We start from the raw sequence: 18,321 nt of genomic DNA on the forward strand, positions 1-18,321 counted from the left end.
CACCTTAAAACTATATAGAAGGGGGAGCAGGGATGGCGCAGTGGTGAGAGCGCTCGCCTCCCACTAATGTGGCCCGAAGTTGATTCCCAGACCCGGCGTCATATGTGGGTTGAGTTAACTTTGTTGTTGGTTCTCGTCCTTGCTCCGAGGGTTTTTCTCCAGGTTCTCCGGTTTTCCTCCCTCCACAAAAACCAACACTTCTAAATTCCAATTCGATCGGGAATCCGAGGGCCACAGGTTTGTCAGTCGAGAGACTCTTATGTGCAACCCTCGTAAAACAAAGTTGATTTGATTTATAGAAATTCCGAATTCTCGAGCATCCCAGGGAAACGAAAACTGGTTCAAGAAATTGGGAAGTTTGAGACTGAATTGGGAATATAATTGCAATGTTCGACAACATTTGGTTCGAATAATTGGCAAGTTGGAGAAATGGATGATTCTAGAAATCGAGATTTCCCTGTACGCGGTAAAGCATTGCGCACACAAATTTTTCTCTTTTTTTCACGTGCCGTTCTATTAGTTTTGTTTTGTTTCTTCGAGTAAAAAATGACATTATCTTTTTATTATTTTTGTCTATTATTTCTCTCTTATGTCACTGCCAGATATGGCTTTGGCTATAAATTCCTCTCGTGCAATTTTGATGCTTCTCTCATCTGAAAAGAAGCAAAAACAGCTTTTAATATATAAATGTATCGTTGTATCTTTAGCTTAAAAGTCTGCATGTAGTGATAAGTCGTTGCGATGTTTCGGTTTTTTTATTCAGTTCTTTTAGTTTTGTTTTGCTTCTCTGACACGAAAACCCAGAGAGTTGTTCAATTCTAAAAATGATTTTTGTCTTTTAGAATGGAAGAACAATCTGGAGAATAAAAATATTCTCCATATTTGGTATCTGTTACACTCTGACGATTATCAGTGCAACTTATAACAATGAAGAAAGATCTCAGAGAGGAATGGCACTGTTGAACCACACATACAAGTCTGTGTACACTGAAGACTATCCCAGCTGCCTCATGGCGTGCATGCATGACTCACAGTGCAAGAGTTTAAACTACATGTGGCATAGTTCAAAATGTAACTTGAACAACAAGACCAAATATTCAGCTGAGGCAGCACTTTTCAGCCGAGAAATGTCGTCAATTTACATGGGGTTAACGAGAGAACCAGGTATTTGAATCATTTAAAACGCAAACGTTTGGATTGCCATGTGTTGGAATAGATTTGATCGTGGTTAACCTATCGTTTAATTTGCTAGTTTAATCTGGAAAGACGCACTACTAACTCCTACTGTCGTTTGAATTGTTGCGCCCGATTAGAAAAGGATGATTGACACAAACTATTAAATTTGGTTAGTTTATAATAATTAACAATTATTCACCTCAGTGTCGGTGAATGTGGTGGATATTTACCGAGCCGCGAATATACCACACAAGTTCAATAACTAGCGGACTTAAACATCACTTTCGGTAGACAAAGCGACGCGCGGAGACAGTTTGTTTCTCTTTAGCTGCTCGGAGGTGAATGATACTTTGCTAATCCCTCCGAGTTAACCAATAAGCGCGCGCGAAAAGCACTATTCACTTGTGTGGTATATACTAACTTTCAATAACCTGGAGGATTTGTAATTTTCGGATTGTGTCAATAAAAACGGGTTTGGCAAGAACCAAGACTGCTGTTGTAGAGGAAGCGTAAAATTTAACTGGGTTGCAATAATAAATGTTTTTCGTAAGTGCTCTAATTACATTAAAATTGATCTTGAATATTAGTTTAGCTTAATGCAGTGCTTTGCAGATGCAACGAAGTGAAAATAATAAAAAACGTTAACAATACGACGTTGACACCAACGTATGAGTGTCATTATTTTCGGTAAAATAAAAACGAAAGAATGACAGTTTCAATGTGAAAGAGGAGCATGTTGGTGAAAAAGTAATTTTCATTTAAATTGTTAAGTCATATAACAACTCAGGACGGACGAAGTCTCTAAAACCAGCTTTGAACGTGCAATCAGACGCAATCTTCGCTTATTTTTTTCTACATAACTTATCACCTTTTTTTACTTAAATATTCATTTTTCATTGTTCACTTATATATTCATAAAAGCATCAAAACGAGATAATGCTCTTAAAACGTAATGTTGCAGGTAAGGGATTTTTAGCTTATTAAAAAGGTTTTTGTTTTATCTTTTCCGTGTAGAAATCAATTCACGTGTGTACCGCTCCTGCAGACATGTGCATCCCTCAAATGGTGATGGAGAATATTTGATCGATCCAACATTGTCAGAAAACCCGTCCACTGCTTACTGTGACATGACCACTGATGGAGGTGAATAACTAACTTTTCACTTGCACTTGACACGCTTTGCTTGGAGTCCACAAGCAAACCAAAGCAAATCGCTACTGTTAAAGCATGGACTAATGCATTCATATCATATCATATTATGTCATGTCATGTCATGTCCTTTTATTTATACACGATAGTTTATGTAGGGGTGTACACAAACAAATTCCCTAGGAGGCGCCGGTTCTGGTGTAATCACCAGCTCACTAAAAATTAAGGTCATAACTGTGTTAATAGATAAAGTTCATCACTGTTACCCAACGTACGCGGCCTGGTAATATTTTCACAATGGCCATAGCTGGCTCGGGGTTTCGACCCTTCACAACTGTAAAGATGGATTTCCACTGTTGCGTTTTTGTTGACGCACGTTAACGCACGTTAAAATTGTAAACGCACGTAAAAATGAAATTTTACGCGCGCGATTGCGTGCGTCGAATTTACGTTGTCCAATTTCCAATGCCACGTTTTTTTCTTGGTATTTACGTACGTTATACGCACGTATACGCACGTAGAGATCGCGAGTGTTTTCAAAAAAGTTGAACTGAGTTCAACTTATTTCGCGGCTGTCTGCGGTTACGCAGCGATTTAGCCAATCATACGTTTGGATTTCGTCACATGACTCCCCTTACCATGTGGAAAACCATTTTGTTTTGTAGAAGCACTTCTCATCGAGAAAGTCCAAACATTTCCAGCAATAATCTATAGAACTGACTACAGAACCAAATTACACGAACGCAGCAGTAAAAGAAGACGCCTGGCGTCCGGTCACGTAGGCTTTAAACCGGCAATCCGGGAAGGTCACCTCAAATCTTTTTTTTACTTGTTTGTGTCTTTCGGAAGTATTTATAAAATGCCTCTTGGTCATTTTCACGCATTTCTTTTACTAGCGTGTGGTACAAAGTGTTTTCATGGCAGCCATGTTGGAAGAGTCAAACAACAATATATTTGCATAAAAATGTTAATGATTTTTTCGCAAAGGAAAAACAATTTATTGTTTCACTCCTCCAATATGGCCGCCAATAACACACTCTATTCACTAACTTGATAATTCAGGATGGCGGGCATTTACGTTCGTTCAACGCACGTAAAAAAGAAACGCTTTTTGTTACTTTTTACGCGACAGTGGAAATTTGCCTACGTATCTTTTTTACGCACGTTTAACGTACGTAAATATTTACGCGTCAGTGGAACAAGTCCACCTTAAGCCGATAAAACTGCGAGCGTGGTGTTAAATAGCTGGCAGGCATAAATCAATCACAATGTGCGCAGTACAGCTTTTATTGTATAAACACACTAACAGACATTTTAGCGTGTAGTATTGCTAATTATTTTTACGGGTCTTGCAGTATTTCGGTGACCCAAAGGGCGAGTCAGATACATATGACAGGTGGAATATCACCATTTATGTTAATTTTCAACCCTAGGTGGGTGGACTGCTATTCAACTGGTTTTGTTTACAGAATTTAACCTGCGCTTCGAAGATACGAAGTACGACTTCGAGAATCTTTCTTACTACCGTGACCACCGCCAAGCTGTAACATCGACGGCTTTGCTGCAGTTACGGAATGACATTGGCTTCAATCAACTCCGATTTTACTGCCAAAAGAAGAAAGTTGGAACCGTGTTCCACGTTATGACCAATATCAATTCCCTGGGGGAGTCAGTGGTGGAGTATTTTGTCGACGATAACCTGGCATCAACTCGTCCCCAGGCATGTGGCTCGTACACAGTTCTCCCCGATGATAACTCTACACTGTCTGAAGATTGTAGCAAGTTAGGCTCAAACGGTACTCATGCAGATGGAAAGTGGTCAGTTTACTGGGCCATTTGGAAAAATCGTATAAAAACGGCGGTAGCTAGACCTAATTATTACAGATATTATTCTGATCCCTTTCAACGTGATTGTGATGATTGGAATAGCGGAGAGGATTCTCTTTCTCCCGGAGATACCTGGGCTGTGTTTGTGCGCTGAGTTCACAATTCGCTGAGTGTCTATTCGTCAGTAATTACTTTGTCTTGAGCGTTGTGATTATATTAGTATTGCTGTAACGTGACGTGGTAAGTCACTGTAGTAAATATTTTCGTAAACCTACTAATCTAACAATTATTCGCGGAAGGCGAAGTGATTATTGTTGAGTAATCCCCGAGACAAAGTCGAGAGGATTGTTCAACAATAATCACTGCGCCTGAGGTGAACAATTGGCTACCGAGGCGAGTAAAATGCCACATTTTCATTTGCAGTTATCGCCTTTTTAAAGCCACGATACCAACGAACGACTGTTCATCATAAGATAAACATACTTTTGAATTGATATTCTATGAGTTATCTTACAAGCAGTTGTTATTATAGCTGATTAGTAAAAATCAGTGTTAACAAAAAAGTCACGGTTTTTAGAACAGAAATGCACTCTACGCTCACGCTTAAAGACAAACACTGGTTATATTCACAAATTACCAATCATATTAATGAAAACACTTAACTGTAACAAAAATTGGCCGTGGGATTTATCTACAAAGCAATAGATAACCGTAGTGAACTGGTAGATTAGCACAAATCTCTTTCCGACATAGACTTGTTATTTGATTATTTGAAGCGAAGGAATAGTTCCAACGCTGTGGGATGGCACTATGATATTAAAACCAAAAAGTTTCGGAACTCAATAGGTTTTAATATTTCGGATTTTACTGTTTATGTAATTAACGGATAAAGACTGCAGCAAAAACGATCCGAATGAACTGCCGAGTGAATAGCCTAACATGTGCATAAGCACATGAAAGGTCTGAACAAACAGACCGAGCAGACGAAGGTCGAAAGTGCAGAAACCATCAGTAAGACTGACTGACTGTACTAGAGGGTTTACAGACTAGATGGTAAAGAAAAGTCCCTATAGTTATGTTTGTGTTAGTAGCAGACGTAGTGATCATGACTGGCTATGGTGGTTTTACTTAGTAGTGATCTGTTGTCCTTATTTACTATTGCTATTTAATTTAAGCAATTTATAATAGTGAGCTCACTAATAAGTTTTCCTGGATCGGAGTAGATTGTCATGAAAGCTCAGAACGTCTGCCATTCTCGAATACAAACGTTTTACGAAGAGTAGTAGAATGAAACTGGTTAGGCCGTTTTTTGGACAGGAATCTCATAAGCGTTTGCAGGAATACACTAGGGGAACTAGGTTCAGGAATAAAAAGGGGAGGAATCTCATTAACAAGGGGAGGAATGTATTCCTGCCCACGCTTATGAGATTCGCGCCCAAAAACAGCCTTACCGGTCGCTACTATGCTACTACGAAAATGAAAGTTGCATTTCTGCCATGATATTGCACATATGAAATGTAAGTAAAAGTCCATTTCGACAACGAACATTTAAGCAATATGAAGTCTCTGAAAGCGGTTCAGTTCTTTTTTCGTTGAAGTTTAGTTTATAATTATGTTTTATTAATATTTTTAATGACCGGAAGGCGGTGGACTTAATTGAAAACACCAAACACAGGGTCAGGCATATTTAATTTTGCAATTTCTAAAACCTCCTGTAAATTTTTGCCCCGGCTTTTGAAATACGTATATATAATTAAAAACCTTGAAAATCATTTTAATTGTTCAATAGTTGTTGCAGACAGTAATTGTTGTCTGGATAGATATATAAACTTTGGCTAATATTACTGAACTGATAACAACTAGCCAATGTTGATTTCTATATAGCCCCGGCCCCGCCCCACCTTAATTTTTACCCAGGATGTTTTAGCAAGCTCTGGTAATCTTCTGTTTTTTGTGACAGAAAGTAACGTTTAAGAACGTGACATTAAGAACGTCAAGAACGTGACGTTAGCAGGGCGATTTGCGCCAAAATTGCAATTCAGTATATGTATATTTGTTTTAGAAGCCCTTTCTTATTATTCATGTGTATTTTTTCGTAATCTACAATTTCATTTGAATTCATTTCCTTCAAGCCTAAATGCTTTTCTTTTTTTTTTTTTTTTCTTTTTTCCCTTATTTTTTTTTTTTTTTTTTTTTTTTTTTTTTTTTTTTTTTTTTTTTTTTTTTTTTTTTTTTTTTTTTTTTTTTTTTTTTTTTTTTTTTTTTTTTTTTTTTTTTCCCTCCTTGTTTTTTTTTTTTTTTTTTGTCGTTAATTTTGCAACCTTTAGACCGTCTCTACCCTTAAGCGTTTCACCAACAGCCCCCTCTACAGACTTATCGTCAAATTTGCTAACAAAAAGAACAGTGATTGACACAGGTTCCACTGCAATATCTGGGGTGTAACCATGACTACTCCATGTTACACTTGTTGAAAACAACTATCACCTCGAACCTCACTTGGTTTACTGGAAAGTCTTTTTGAATTCAATAAACTTTCTACCTATACATGTAAAGAAAAACATACCGTCAGAAACGAGATAGTCCAAAAGATGTGATTGACCTGAAGAGTTTGTCAAATTAAATTATTCCTTTTTTGCATTGTTGACATAAAATGAAAGACTGATACCTAAATATTAACATAACATAATTAATAGTTTATAACATACAGACCTCCGCTTGAAATCTGCGAATTATATTATTAAGAAAACGTTTCTCACTGACAAACGCTTTATATGCTCCACACACTAGGTTTTCACGAACTAATGTATAAGATTATTCTTTTAAAATAAAAGCTAGATGTTGAACACATGTTTTCTTAAAGAAAAACATTTTTGGGCCTTTTTTTCTTTTAATTAAATTAAAACAGCAAAGACAGCTAACAGAACACACATTGACACAGACAATAATTTTAATCAGGTTGAAGCTTCTCGTGGAGCCAAAAAATAACAAATACGTCCAAAAGTTGGAATAGCATTTTCTTATCGTTCCATTGCTGGAAGTTTTAAAAATATATCTATAAAACAAATTTGTTAAAGATGCAAATTTTCTCTAGTTATCTAGGCGATTTTCGTGCACTCAGAACTTTAAAATCATAAAACAGACTGAGATTGTAAATTATTCATTATATTTATTATTGGAAATATTTCTAAAACACACAAGTTAGTCAGTTAAAGCTTAGGACAATTGAGGTCAACGGCTATTTGCGTGCCGGTGTGCTTTAGTATGAGTTTTGCTTGAATATGAAGATAAAGAAGATTAGTTTGGTAAGGTATTCCTCAGTATAATAAGGTTTTGATATTTTCCGATGCTTTAGCAACAAACTTCTGATATGTATTGGTAATCAAATGGTGACGAGTGAAATTAGGAAATAATTTCACGAGGTATACCATTTGTTTACATTTTAATATCATAGGTGACAAATTACGCTTGCAATCGTAGGTTTTTGACTGGTATATTGCATCGCGAATTCCGATCTTTGAAACTTTGTTGAAAGCATACATTTTGCTCAAGTTCGCAAGTTTTTTAGTCTTTAAAGAAAACCTTTAAGGGATATCTTTTTGCTGTTAAAAAAGAGTTTCAAAGATGAATCAACTGTCACATTATGATCGTAGCTCGTCTTGAATGAACTGAAAACGGTGCAAAACGCTCGCGCTCAAAAATCCCTCGATGTATTTTTTAATTGTTTAAGTCTAGAAGTGTTTTGACGTTTTAAAATATAAAATATCATCAAAATTTTTTTCACCCCCGGGGAGCGGGTTAAAAAAAATTTAAAAAAAAATTTAAAAAATTTATTTTTAAAAAATTTTTTTACGGAAACCACTTCCCGCTAAACGTTGCCATGGCAATTTTGATGGAACTAAACGAAAATTGGTTCAAGAAATCTGGAATTCGAGAAATCGGCGGTAAAATTGCAGTGTTCGACTTTGTGAAGCAAATCCATAGGTTTGGTTCAAATAATTGGAAAGTTAGAGAAATGGAAGGTTCTAGAGATCGCGATTTCACTGTATACATGTAGTGGTAAAACGTTGCGTACTGTTTGTTTTGTTTTTTTATTTTTGAGTAGAAAAATGAAGAAACTTTTGCTTAATTTTAAAATTCAATTTTCTCCTTTAGAATGGAAGAAAGATATGGAGAATGAAACTGCTTTTCATTTTTGGTATCTATTACACTATGACGATTATCAGTGCAACTATGAATTATGACAACGAAGAAAGATCTCAGAGAGGAATGGCACTGTTGAACCACACATACAAGTCTGTGTACACTGAAGACTATCCCAGCTGCCTCATGGCGTGCATGCATGACTCACAGTGCAAGAGTTTAAACTACTTGTGGCATAGTTCAAAGTGTAACTTGAACAACAAAACCAAATATTCAGCTGAGGCAGCACTTTTTAGCCGCGAAATGTCGTCAACTTACATGGGGCTAACGAGAGAACCAGGTAATTTAATAATTAAAATAGTACGCAATCGATACCAAACAAACGATTGGATTGGATTTGATAGAGGTAAGCCTTACTCTATTCGTTTGTTTAAGGTGGCTTGCAATGGTTTATTTATTATTTAAGGCAGCTTCACTACTTTGACGTCACAGAGACCACAATTTGTTTATTGGTAAAGCCAATGAATTGTTTTTAAACCTACACTAAGCGCGTTGTACCTCTAGTGCTAAAGCTGCGATACAACATTAAAGTTCCTCATGCTTTAACCTTTACGAGCCACTTTAATTACACTACTGTCGTTTGCATTGTTGCGACCGATGAAAAAATAATGTTTGGTTTAAATTACTTAATTTAGTTTGTTTATAATTAATGTTAATTACTTGGAGGGTTTTTAATTTCCAGAGTGTGCTAATAAAAACCGGTTTGGAAAGAACTATGCCTAGTACCTCTGTTGTAGAGGGGTGTAAAATTTAACTGGGTTGCAAAAATGTCAAAAATATATGCTTTGGAAATCAAAAGTCAATATGTGGCCTTTCTGATTGTGCTCTTATTACATTTTATTATATGTCTACAATAGTACGCGCGCTCTTTCTCTGAGCGGGCATTATTTTTTTTTCCGGGTTAATTTTTCGCGGGTTTTTTTTTTTGTAAGAAAAAAAAAAGAGGGGGGGGAAAAAAAAAAAAAAAAAAAAAAAAAAATATAAATATATTTTATATAAATAAAAAAAAAAATAAGAAAGGGTTTAAAAAAAAACTATATTTGTATCTGAAAGTAAATTTGTTTAGCTTATTTTCAGTGTTTTGCAGAAGTATTGAAGTGAAATGAAAAGATACGACATTGTTGTCAGCGTCATCATTTAACATCTAAGTTAAAAGCAATGCAATTCTGTTGTTTAATTTTAAGTATTGAAACACTTAAAATTATTTGTTAGCTCATATTGTTCATTATTAATTATTAACATATGTATTCATAATCGCATCAAATGTTTGCAGTAAAGAAATGTTTAGCTTATTAAAAAGGTTTTGTTTAATCTTTTCTGTGTAGAAATCAGTTCACGTGTGTACCGTTCATGCAGACATGTGCATTCCTCAAATGGCGATGGAGAATATTTGATCGATCCAACATTGTCAGGAAACCCGTTCACTGCTTACTGCGACATGACTACTGATGGAGGTGAATAACTACACCAGCTTAAGGCATTATGACTTTAAAAATTCCACTTCCATACATTAAAACCACACACAGATAAGATTTAGTTTCAACTGAACTTTTTACTTGCACTTGTGTGATACGCCTTGTTTATAGTATTACGATTAGAATTACATATCTCGGAGAATACTCGCACTCTGATTGGCTACTGATGCGAATGTTCTAGTGTAAAGGAAAGGATTTGCCCGATATTGAACTGGCTTCACAAGATTGTTTGTTTACTCTTGGCATTGCAAATTAAACAAAAAAAGGGAAAAAGGGAAACTTCATTTAAAATACAACCTTCATTACATTGTGAAAGTTCTGTGAGCTTTAAACGTTTGATTTCGCGTGGCGTTGTCAAACTACTCGAGAAACACTTACACAAATTGGATAGCTTTTCCGAGTAATTTACTGTCTACTTCAAGCTTGTATAGTCAAATTTAATTTACATAAAATGAACGATATTTGGCGGCTTGTATTTGTATTACCCACAGCTTTCTTTATTTGTTTTGTTTTGGCACTGAGCGTTTCGAACACTGTGCCAGTTCGACGTGATGAGATATTAGTAGCAACATCACAGCTTTACGGGAAATTGTGGACTTTAATTTCTGTACTGGATCGTGTTCGTCTTCGTACCCAATACACAATAGTCAAACTATAAATATTAAAAAAAAATACAACTTAATTCGTGCCGAAAAGCTCTCGAAAATCCTAACCTCGACAGTATAATGTTATTGTTATTGTAACTCACTCCCGTGAATGTTTCTTAAAAAATGTCCTTGAACTTGTACTCTTGTACTTGTACTACCGGTTTACATAACGTTCTTAAGCTTACTGCCGCTAAAGGGCGTATTTAAATGTTCTTTTCAGTCTCTAGGGACTCGGCCCAATACAATCTCTTATAAATTAAAATAATCTCGCATATGTGCAAAACACCGAGTTTTGAAAAACTTTTCTGCTAAGAATGACTCGGACTATGAATTCTGATCACGCGCCAGAATCACACCACGTATTGACGTCATCTGTACATCTGTACTTTAACATATGGCAGGAATAAACCAATCACATTACGCGCAGCATATCGCGCGGTATTGTATAAATACTTCGAGTGGTATACTATGAACTATCCTACAAGTCACTTGTATTTTCTCAGTATACACACGAGCTTAGGCGATTATGTATACCAAAAATACAAGTGACAAGTGGGATATTCCATATTAGTATAATTTCCAGAGATCGCACGCCATGATAAGTGGAGCTCGGTTTATGACGCTATATTTACGGCGTAAAGCGGTGAATATAGCATTTGAAGGCGTGGCTACTAAGCCGTGCCAACTTTGCCATCCAGGCAAGTAAGCACGGCGGCGTTTGCTGAATGAAACTTTCGCTCAATCGAAAGAAATAACCCCAAGTCTTGTATGTTTAAAACACTGGGAATTTTGCCAATTGACTACCAAGGCTTCTTTATCGAAAATATTTTCAAAAGATAGTTCTTAAGGCATAATAATTGATCTTAAACACGATAGTTTTGGAGATCGCACGCGACCACGAGAAACTCAGTCAGATCGATTGACCATACGTCTCAGGGATTTTCAACAATAATCACTGAGTCTTTGGCGAATAGTTGTTAAGTTTTCCTCGAGTAAGTGTTGTGTAACTATTTTAAACCATGCATTAGAAAAAAAGCTTACTACAATTCCTCGAGAATAAGATCAAAGCGGACGATGGAAAGGTTGAGTTGAATACCGTTGAATATACAACGGCTTTCCTGAATTCTGATTGGCTGTATTTTCTATGGAATGGTATAAATACCCATTGCAGGCATTTGACAGTGTAGTATCGCTGTTTATTTTTACGGGTCTTGCAGTATTTTGGCGACCCGTAGGGCGAGTCAGATATTTGGATACATATGGAAAGTAAAATATCACCATTTATGTCAATTTTCAACCTTAGGTGGCTGGACTGCCGTTCAGATGATCTCATTGACAGAATCTAATCTCCGTTTGGAAAATACAGGGTACGACTTCGAGAATGTTTCCAACTACCGTGACCACCGCCAATTAGTAACTTCGACGGCTTTGCTGCAGTTACAAAATGACATGGGCATCAATCAACTGCGATTTTACTGCCACAAGAAGAAAGTCGGAACCGTGTTCCACATTATGACCAATATAAATCCCCTGGGGGAGTCAGTGGTAGAGTTTTTTTTTGACGATAACCTGGTATCAACTCGACCCCAGGCATGTGGCTCGTACACGGTTCTTCCCGATGATAACTCTACACTGTCTAAAGACTGCAGCAAGTTAGGTTGGGATGGTACTCAAGCAGATGGAAAGTGGTCACATTCCTTGGCCACTGGGAAATATCGTATACAACAGCCAGTAAACAGACGCTTGGATCTCCACTGCTTCTATTCTTTTCCCTGGAGACGTGACTGTGATGACTGGAATGGGGGAGAGGCTTCTCTTTCTCCTGGAGATACCTGGGCTGTGTTTGTGCGCTGAGTTCACAATCAGCCGGAGTCTCTATTCGACAATATTGACTTTGTTTTAAGCGTTGTGATTATAATTAACATTGCTTTAACGTGGTGTAAAGTCACTGTAGTAAATCTGTCGCATTCTCTCCGCTAATTCACACGTTTAGATGTAGTAACAATTCTCTGCCGGCGTCTTCGCTGCCCAAAGTGCAAGTACATCATACCGCAAACCAATATACAAGGGCCCAAGGCGTATATACCATTGATGGCCCCTTTACCTGTCAGTCCGAGATTGTGGTCTACCCCACTTTGTACCTCCTTTGTACCATCTCATACATCGTTGAGACTTGGAGGAGCCTCTGTGAACGCTTTGAGAAGGATTCACAACCATCCTCAAGGCTTTCCAGTGGATGAACATTTGAATTTGGCCTTCCACTCAGTGGTTACAAAACGCGCCGCAGGCAGAAAGTTACCCACTATCATTTACTCGGATCAATGTGCATATGTTAAGGACAGATTGATATCAGCAAGACACCCTTTGCACCATAGATAACGAATAAGTTTCCCGGCTGGTTAGTTGATATTGATTTTGGAAAGGCTTTTGACTCGGTGAATGTGGATTTTTTAATTAAGGAATAAGAAGCCTTCAACTAAGGCCAGACCTTTATCAAATGGATAAAGAGCTTTTATGATGGCGCAAAAAGCTGTTATTAATAATGGATTCACTTCACACTATTTTGATCTTTAGCGAGGAGTACGACAGGGAGGTCCACTTTCACCTTACCCGTTTATTGTTGTTATGGAAGCGTGTCGATATCGATGCAAAAAGATGCGGAAATAAAAGAAGAAGTAGTGGTACACAGGAATGGAATTAAACTCCACTTTGTGGATGATCTTACGGCATTTTTAAGGGATATGTATAAACTAAAGCTTTTTCGGTTTCCAAATCGTCTTTTTTTTGTTTTTGCAACATTTTTCGAACTTGAGATAGGAATGTAAAAAAATACGAATTTTGCCAGCGCAAAACACCCAAAGCAACTCGTCGAAAACCAAGAACTCTGATAGTCACGCAACGGTAGTATCGCCGCGCTTCTTCAGACAGCTATCATTATCAAATAATTAATGGCAAGAAATGTTTTTTCTTTATAACTTTGTGTAAAGTCAATCTTTTTCTATGTGTTTTTTAAATCAAAGGTCTTAATGAGATCTACCTGAAAATACCAAAATATATTTTTCTTTAAAATGGTTAATTTTGGGGTATACTTATACCTTAAGGTGGGGTTCTACCTGAATTTGAATTACATTTTAATAGGTTTAAAGAAAGGATAGAAGAAAGAATATTAATTTTGGAATGCCACTACACAGTTGACCCAGATGCAAGAGCACTCCAAGTTTTCAGGGGGCTGTTTTGGTGTTCATCTCCTAATTTTTAACTACAAATTCTAATTTCAAAACAACATTCAATCTTCAAGATTTCTCATTTGTCCTAATTTTACTAATCCGTTGAGAAACACTTTCACTCCCCAAACATAACCAAAAGTCAACCAAAAATTAAAGACTTTTATATGTCTTGCCTTGATGAGTCTTGGTTCCCAGAAAGGACTATGCTCTTTATTCGACAAACCGGAAGCGTCGGAAGTGCCTGCGAATGTATCGTAGCACAAAATGAAAGACGTTTTGACAGCTCTGACTGTTGTTCTTTTGTCCTTCTTTAGTTTCTTTATGCATATGCATTAGTTGACTTAGTTTCGATGGCTATATATCTGTTCGATTTTCCAAGAACCTGGCGCCCAAGGTCCAAAACAGCCCGGGGCTAGTAAAATTCCCCAGGCCTCCCCCCAGGCTAGAAGGTTGTCACCCCAGGAGCCCAGCTGGCAGCTGCAACACCGGCCGGGTGCCTTCTACACAGTGAAGCCTGCACCGGTGTCATTCAAAATATTCACAGACTACACAGGTGCATTCCAAGCTCACACAAAATTTCTCAAAGGGGCCTGAAGCAAGCTAGGCCCAGCGGTCAAAAGTGACACCCTCCCCTCCCCCCAGCTTTTGACGGCTACCCCCCAGCTGGACACCAGCAGAAAGCCCAAGGACTGGGCAAGGTCCCCATACCACGGTTGACGTCAAGCCCCCTCAAGTTAAGGTTGCTGGCTAGGCTTGAACTCGGGCTGCGCCCGAGTTCAAGCGAAAACCTGGCAGCCAGGTTTCTGCGAATTCTCTGAGATATATTGAAAGGAAAACCCCATGGAAAGATATACGCAATCGTGTGTCTATATGTTTTTTTTTTTTAACCTTCTCTCTTTCTTTTTTTATGTGTGGATTTGTTCCTTTTGCCGACCTGCTAATGCCAACTGGCTGCCTTGCTCCACTAGCCCCCATAGCTATTCCAGGCAGCCAGTACTCGTGCTTTATTTTAATTACTTTTTGTAGTAATAATTGTTGTAAAGTGATCAAAAGATTGTTGTTATTGTCGTTAAGGAAAAACGCAACTTATTTTATTATTCACTTAAAAGAAGGGTAATCAAGTTTCTAAGAAGTTCTGGGAAGAAGTTTGGCCTAGGGTCATTTGACCTGAAAATACATCAGATGAGAACTAAGATCGAGTTAAACAACAACAACAACAACAATCTTTATTCGTGCCCAGAAAAAAATTACAATAAAAAATATATACATGCAATTTGAAATTATAACAATGAAAAAGGAGTACAGTCACCTAGAAATAGCTAAGGCTAATCAAGCTAAGTGGCTGGGCCAAGCCGAAAAAATATTGCAGTATAATTAAAGTTACAGAGTATAAAAAAACTAGACACGATTTTTTTATGTTAACTAAAACTACCTAAACCTGCTGTTTTTTTGAAGTTGAGAAAGTTTGTCTTGCGGTTTTCGTTGCGAAAAAGAAACTCCTGTGCGACGTCAGCTACATAGACAATGTCTGCTCTCTGCTTGTGGCCATTCAACACGGATAGGTTGCTAAACCTTTCATCACCCATTCTGGACCTATTAAACTGATTAAAGCAATGTCTTAAGGTCCTTGAGTCGTCGGGCAGATGAGAATAAACACTCGAAAGCAGCGCTGGTAGCAGGATTTACAGCAAGCGGCCGCTTACAGATAGTTTGGACTTCATGAACTAGCTTCTTCTCTGGTTCTGGAACCTTCATCACCGCCGACAGGATGTTGTCGAAACTCGATATCCCCTTTCAAAACACTTAGCTGCCTAGGTAGCGTACCAGTAGCAACATCTATGCTGTATGCTGCTTCAAAAAACTTGAATTCTGTTCATGACTCACAGTCGTCACCATTAGCAGCTTTAACCAAAAGGATCTCCTTTCTTGCTTTCTATAACAGTGACGATTAGATGAAGGGCCTCACCCTTCTAAAGTAATCTTTGGCAGTTTAGAGATAGCCGGTTGGTGCAGCAGTACCAACCTTCAGTCTAGCCGGAAATGCGCCGCTTTGCTAGAAGCGGGCAACACCAGTGTAGAAAAGGTCGAAGCTCTGATCAGTGCACATTTTTATGAAGGCTTTCTTTGTTAGATTAACCAGGCGTAGTCCACTAGCAGCAGTCACCCTTGTCCCTTGAAGAGCCTTAGATAGATGATCGGTGTGAAAATAAAGTCGCTCTCAAAGATACAAACAAAAGAAAAGGTCAAATTGTTCCATTTGGGCCTTGAATCCAGTTGACTTTATGATCCGGATAGCGCATATGCAAGAGTAGACCATTTTGTTACTTTCAAGTGGTAAAATTCATACATTATCCATGTCATCTGGAGCCCTAAAAAATCAACCCAAGTAAAAAAGTTGTAGGGCTACAGCCCTACCAGCCCCTCCCCCTCCGCGGTCCCTGAATGCATGCTTGTCAGCTAGGTTTATTCGGCATTTCCTTTATTATTTGGGTAAGGTCTATTTCAGTATCGGTCTGCAGCACATCAAATAATCTAACATAAGTGTCTTTCTTGAACATTTCCCGGCACAAGAAGTAATTGGAATTTCGTGTAATTTCACAACTATTTCGTGTTGGCATACACGATCCAGTGTTAAATTACATACTAGCGGTGTTAAACCCGTGCAAGGTTTTTGTTACCCGGTTGCAGTGTAAAAAAACACCAACAAGGTGTTGCACAATGTTTCCATTACACCAGTTTGGTGTTAGTTAACACTGAATTAGTGTATTGTTATAATTACACCATGTTGGTGTTGTGGTAACACGGACATGGTGTAAATTTATACTACCCTCGGTGTTCTTTAACACCCTCACTTTTTCTGTGGGTAGTTTGTCCTACCCCTGACCGCAGGAGGGAGATGGTTTATTGTCTGCCATCTTGCTTCAAACTGTAAGATCTCTGAGATTACCTTATAAGTTATTTAGAAGATTTTTTTAGAAAAACAGTAAAAGAAAGGCAAACAATTAAACAAACAAATAAAACTTAACCTGCGGTTGCCTATGGGACGAAGCTTTATCTTGCGACGAAGCCAGTTACACATACGAAGACGCGGTTTCCACAGATCAAAAGTTGTCGATGAGCTACGCATTTCTTTCCTTTCACCAAAACGCAGTTGTGGCATCTCAGCCATAGCGTGTACACATTAAGGCTGGATTTCACTGGAAATGAACAAAACGTGAGCTAAGAAGAGGCACAAGCTTAAGCTCATAAACATCAGCACATGCCAAACACGAACACACTCTTCCTTCTTATGCTTAGGTCACGTGAGGATAGCAGGAGAAGAATGAGTGTTTTCGTTCTTCTTGTGCGCGCATGCTCATGTTAATGCCCAGTGGAAAACCGTTTGTTACCAATATAGCATAAAACACTTTAAAGAGGGTATTTTCTACCCTCCAACAAACCCGCATGCTGTAAAACCCGCAAAAGGGGCTAATTGTGTTGTTTACACTGGTGTTAAATGATTTGTCGTTTAGAAGAATCATTGTTATAAATCGGCCTGTAACCCAAGCTAAATCTGTAATCCGCTTTAAATAAAGTTATGCTTACGTTTAGAGAATGGTTGCATTGCTAGTAGATCAAAAAGCTGTAACCCACTTGTTGGTGGCGAGTTCTTGGCTGAGATGTCTCCGCGCTGTGAAAAGCTTCAACATCGTCCCTCTTAATGCACGCATTCGAAACATCGAATCGCCACCACTTTGGTTGAACGAGCGAAGTTTGTAACGCTTTCTCCTCAACTTCTTGCATTACAAGCTCTGCGATCTCCGGACTGACTGGCGATCCCATGGCACATCCCGATACTTGGTGGTATTGGGTTCCCTTGAATACAAAATTACTGTTGTGCAGCAAAAAGGAGAGTAGATCCAGATTTTAAAACCATTTTTATATTTTACGCTATAACAAGTATGTATCACGCTTAATAAAATCCAAAAAGATATGTATCACGCTTGAGAGGAAAACCCCATAGTAAGATTTACGCCAGGCCAGGATAAAAGTCGTGTGTTTATTTAGCTTTTTTTTCTCTTTCTCTCTTCTTTTTTTGTGTGAATTTGTTCCATTTGCCGACCTGTAATTTATTTTTATTTATGCTAATGTAAACTGGATGCCTTAATCCACTAGCCCCATGGTTGTTCCCGGCAAACAGTATTCTTACTTTATTTTACTTTATTTTTTATTTATTTATTTTACTTTATTGTCTTGTAAAGCAAGAGTGCATTAAAGATTGTTGTTGTTGTTGAGGAAGAACACAACTCATTTTATTATTTACTTAAAAGTAGGGTAATCAAGTTTTTTTTGGCTAAACGACCAAGCCGGGAAGTCCATGAAGCTCTGAGACGCAGTTTGGCCTAGGGTCATTTGACCTGAAACTTAACCGCATTGTGAAGATAAGCGAAAAACGGAAAAAAATACATCAGATGAGAATTAAGAGCGAGCTAAACGGTCAACAATTAACAAAAAATAGGCTGTGGATCACTTTTTCATCCCAGAATATGCTTTACACCAATGAAAATTAATTTTAACTTTTAAAAAACAATGGAAATCAGTTTTTACAATTGTGTTAACCGTTATGGAAAGAAAATTAAC

General features: G+C 37.8%; 2 protein-coding genes across 2 annotated transcripts in view; both read left to right on the top strand.

Moving 5' to 3' along the window:
* LOC144650241 (uncharacterized) overlaps positions 1-4,349 on the top strand; it is a 48,008-nt gene extending 43,659 nt beyond the window's left edge. Inside the window, exons 3-4 of the mRNA XM_078509898.1 lie at positions 2,191-2,319; positions 3,759-4,349. Of these exons, the coding sequence (XP_078366024.1) occupies positions 2,191-2,319; positions 3,759-4,306 (677 nt within the window). The 3' untranslated portion in view covers positions 4,307-4,349. The remainder of the gene's footprint in view (positions 1-2,190; positions 2,320-3,758) is intronic.
* A 3,063-nt stretch (positions 4,350-7,412) lies between these two features.
* On the top strand, positions 7,413-13,129 carry LOC144650245 (fibrinogen C domain-containing protein 1-B-like). The gene is made up of 4 exons (XM_078509906.1): positions 7,413-7,454; positions 8,305-8,632; positions 9,678-9,806; positions 11,778-13,129. Exons 1-4 carry the CDS (start codon positions 7,431-7,433, stop codon positions 12,326-12,328), a joined length of 1,032 nt encoding a protein of 343 aa, XP_078366032.1. The 5' UTR covers positions 7,413-7,430; the 3' UTR covers positions 12,329-13,129.
* The last annotated feature ends 5,192 nt before the right edge of the window (positions 13,130-18,321 follow it).

This window comes from Oculina patagonica, chromosome 4 (genome assembly GCF_052425735.1).
Source record: "Oculina patagonica isolate OP01 chromosome 4, crgOcupat, whole genome shotgun sequence".
Classification (NCBI taxonomy): Eukaryota; Metazoa; Cnidaria; class Anthozoa; order Scleractinia; family Oculinidae; genus Oculina; species Oculina patagonica.

Bases quoted from the DNA above. Each gene is read 5' to 3' on its own strand.
- LOC144650245 (XM_078509906.1), top strand. From the start codon at position 7,431: ATGAAGATAAAGAAGATTAGTTTG. The intron at 7,455-8,304 runs GTAAGGTATTCC...TTTCTCCTTTAG, and splicing joins AGATAAAGAAGATTAGTTTG to AATGGAAGAAAGATATGGAG. The intron at 8,633-9,677 runs GTAATTTAATAA...TTTTCTGTGTAG, and splicing joins GGGGCTAACGAGAGAACCAG to AAATCAGTTCACGTGTGTAC.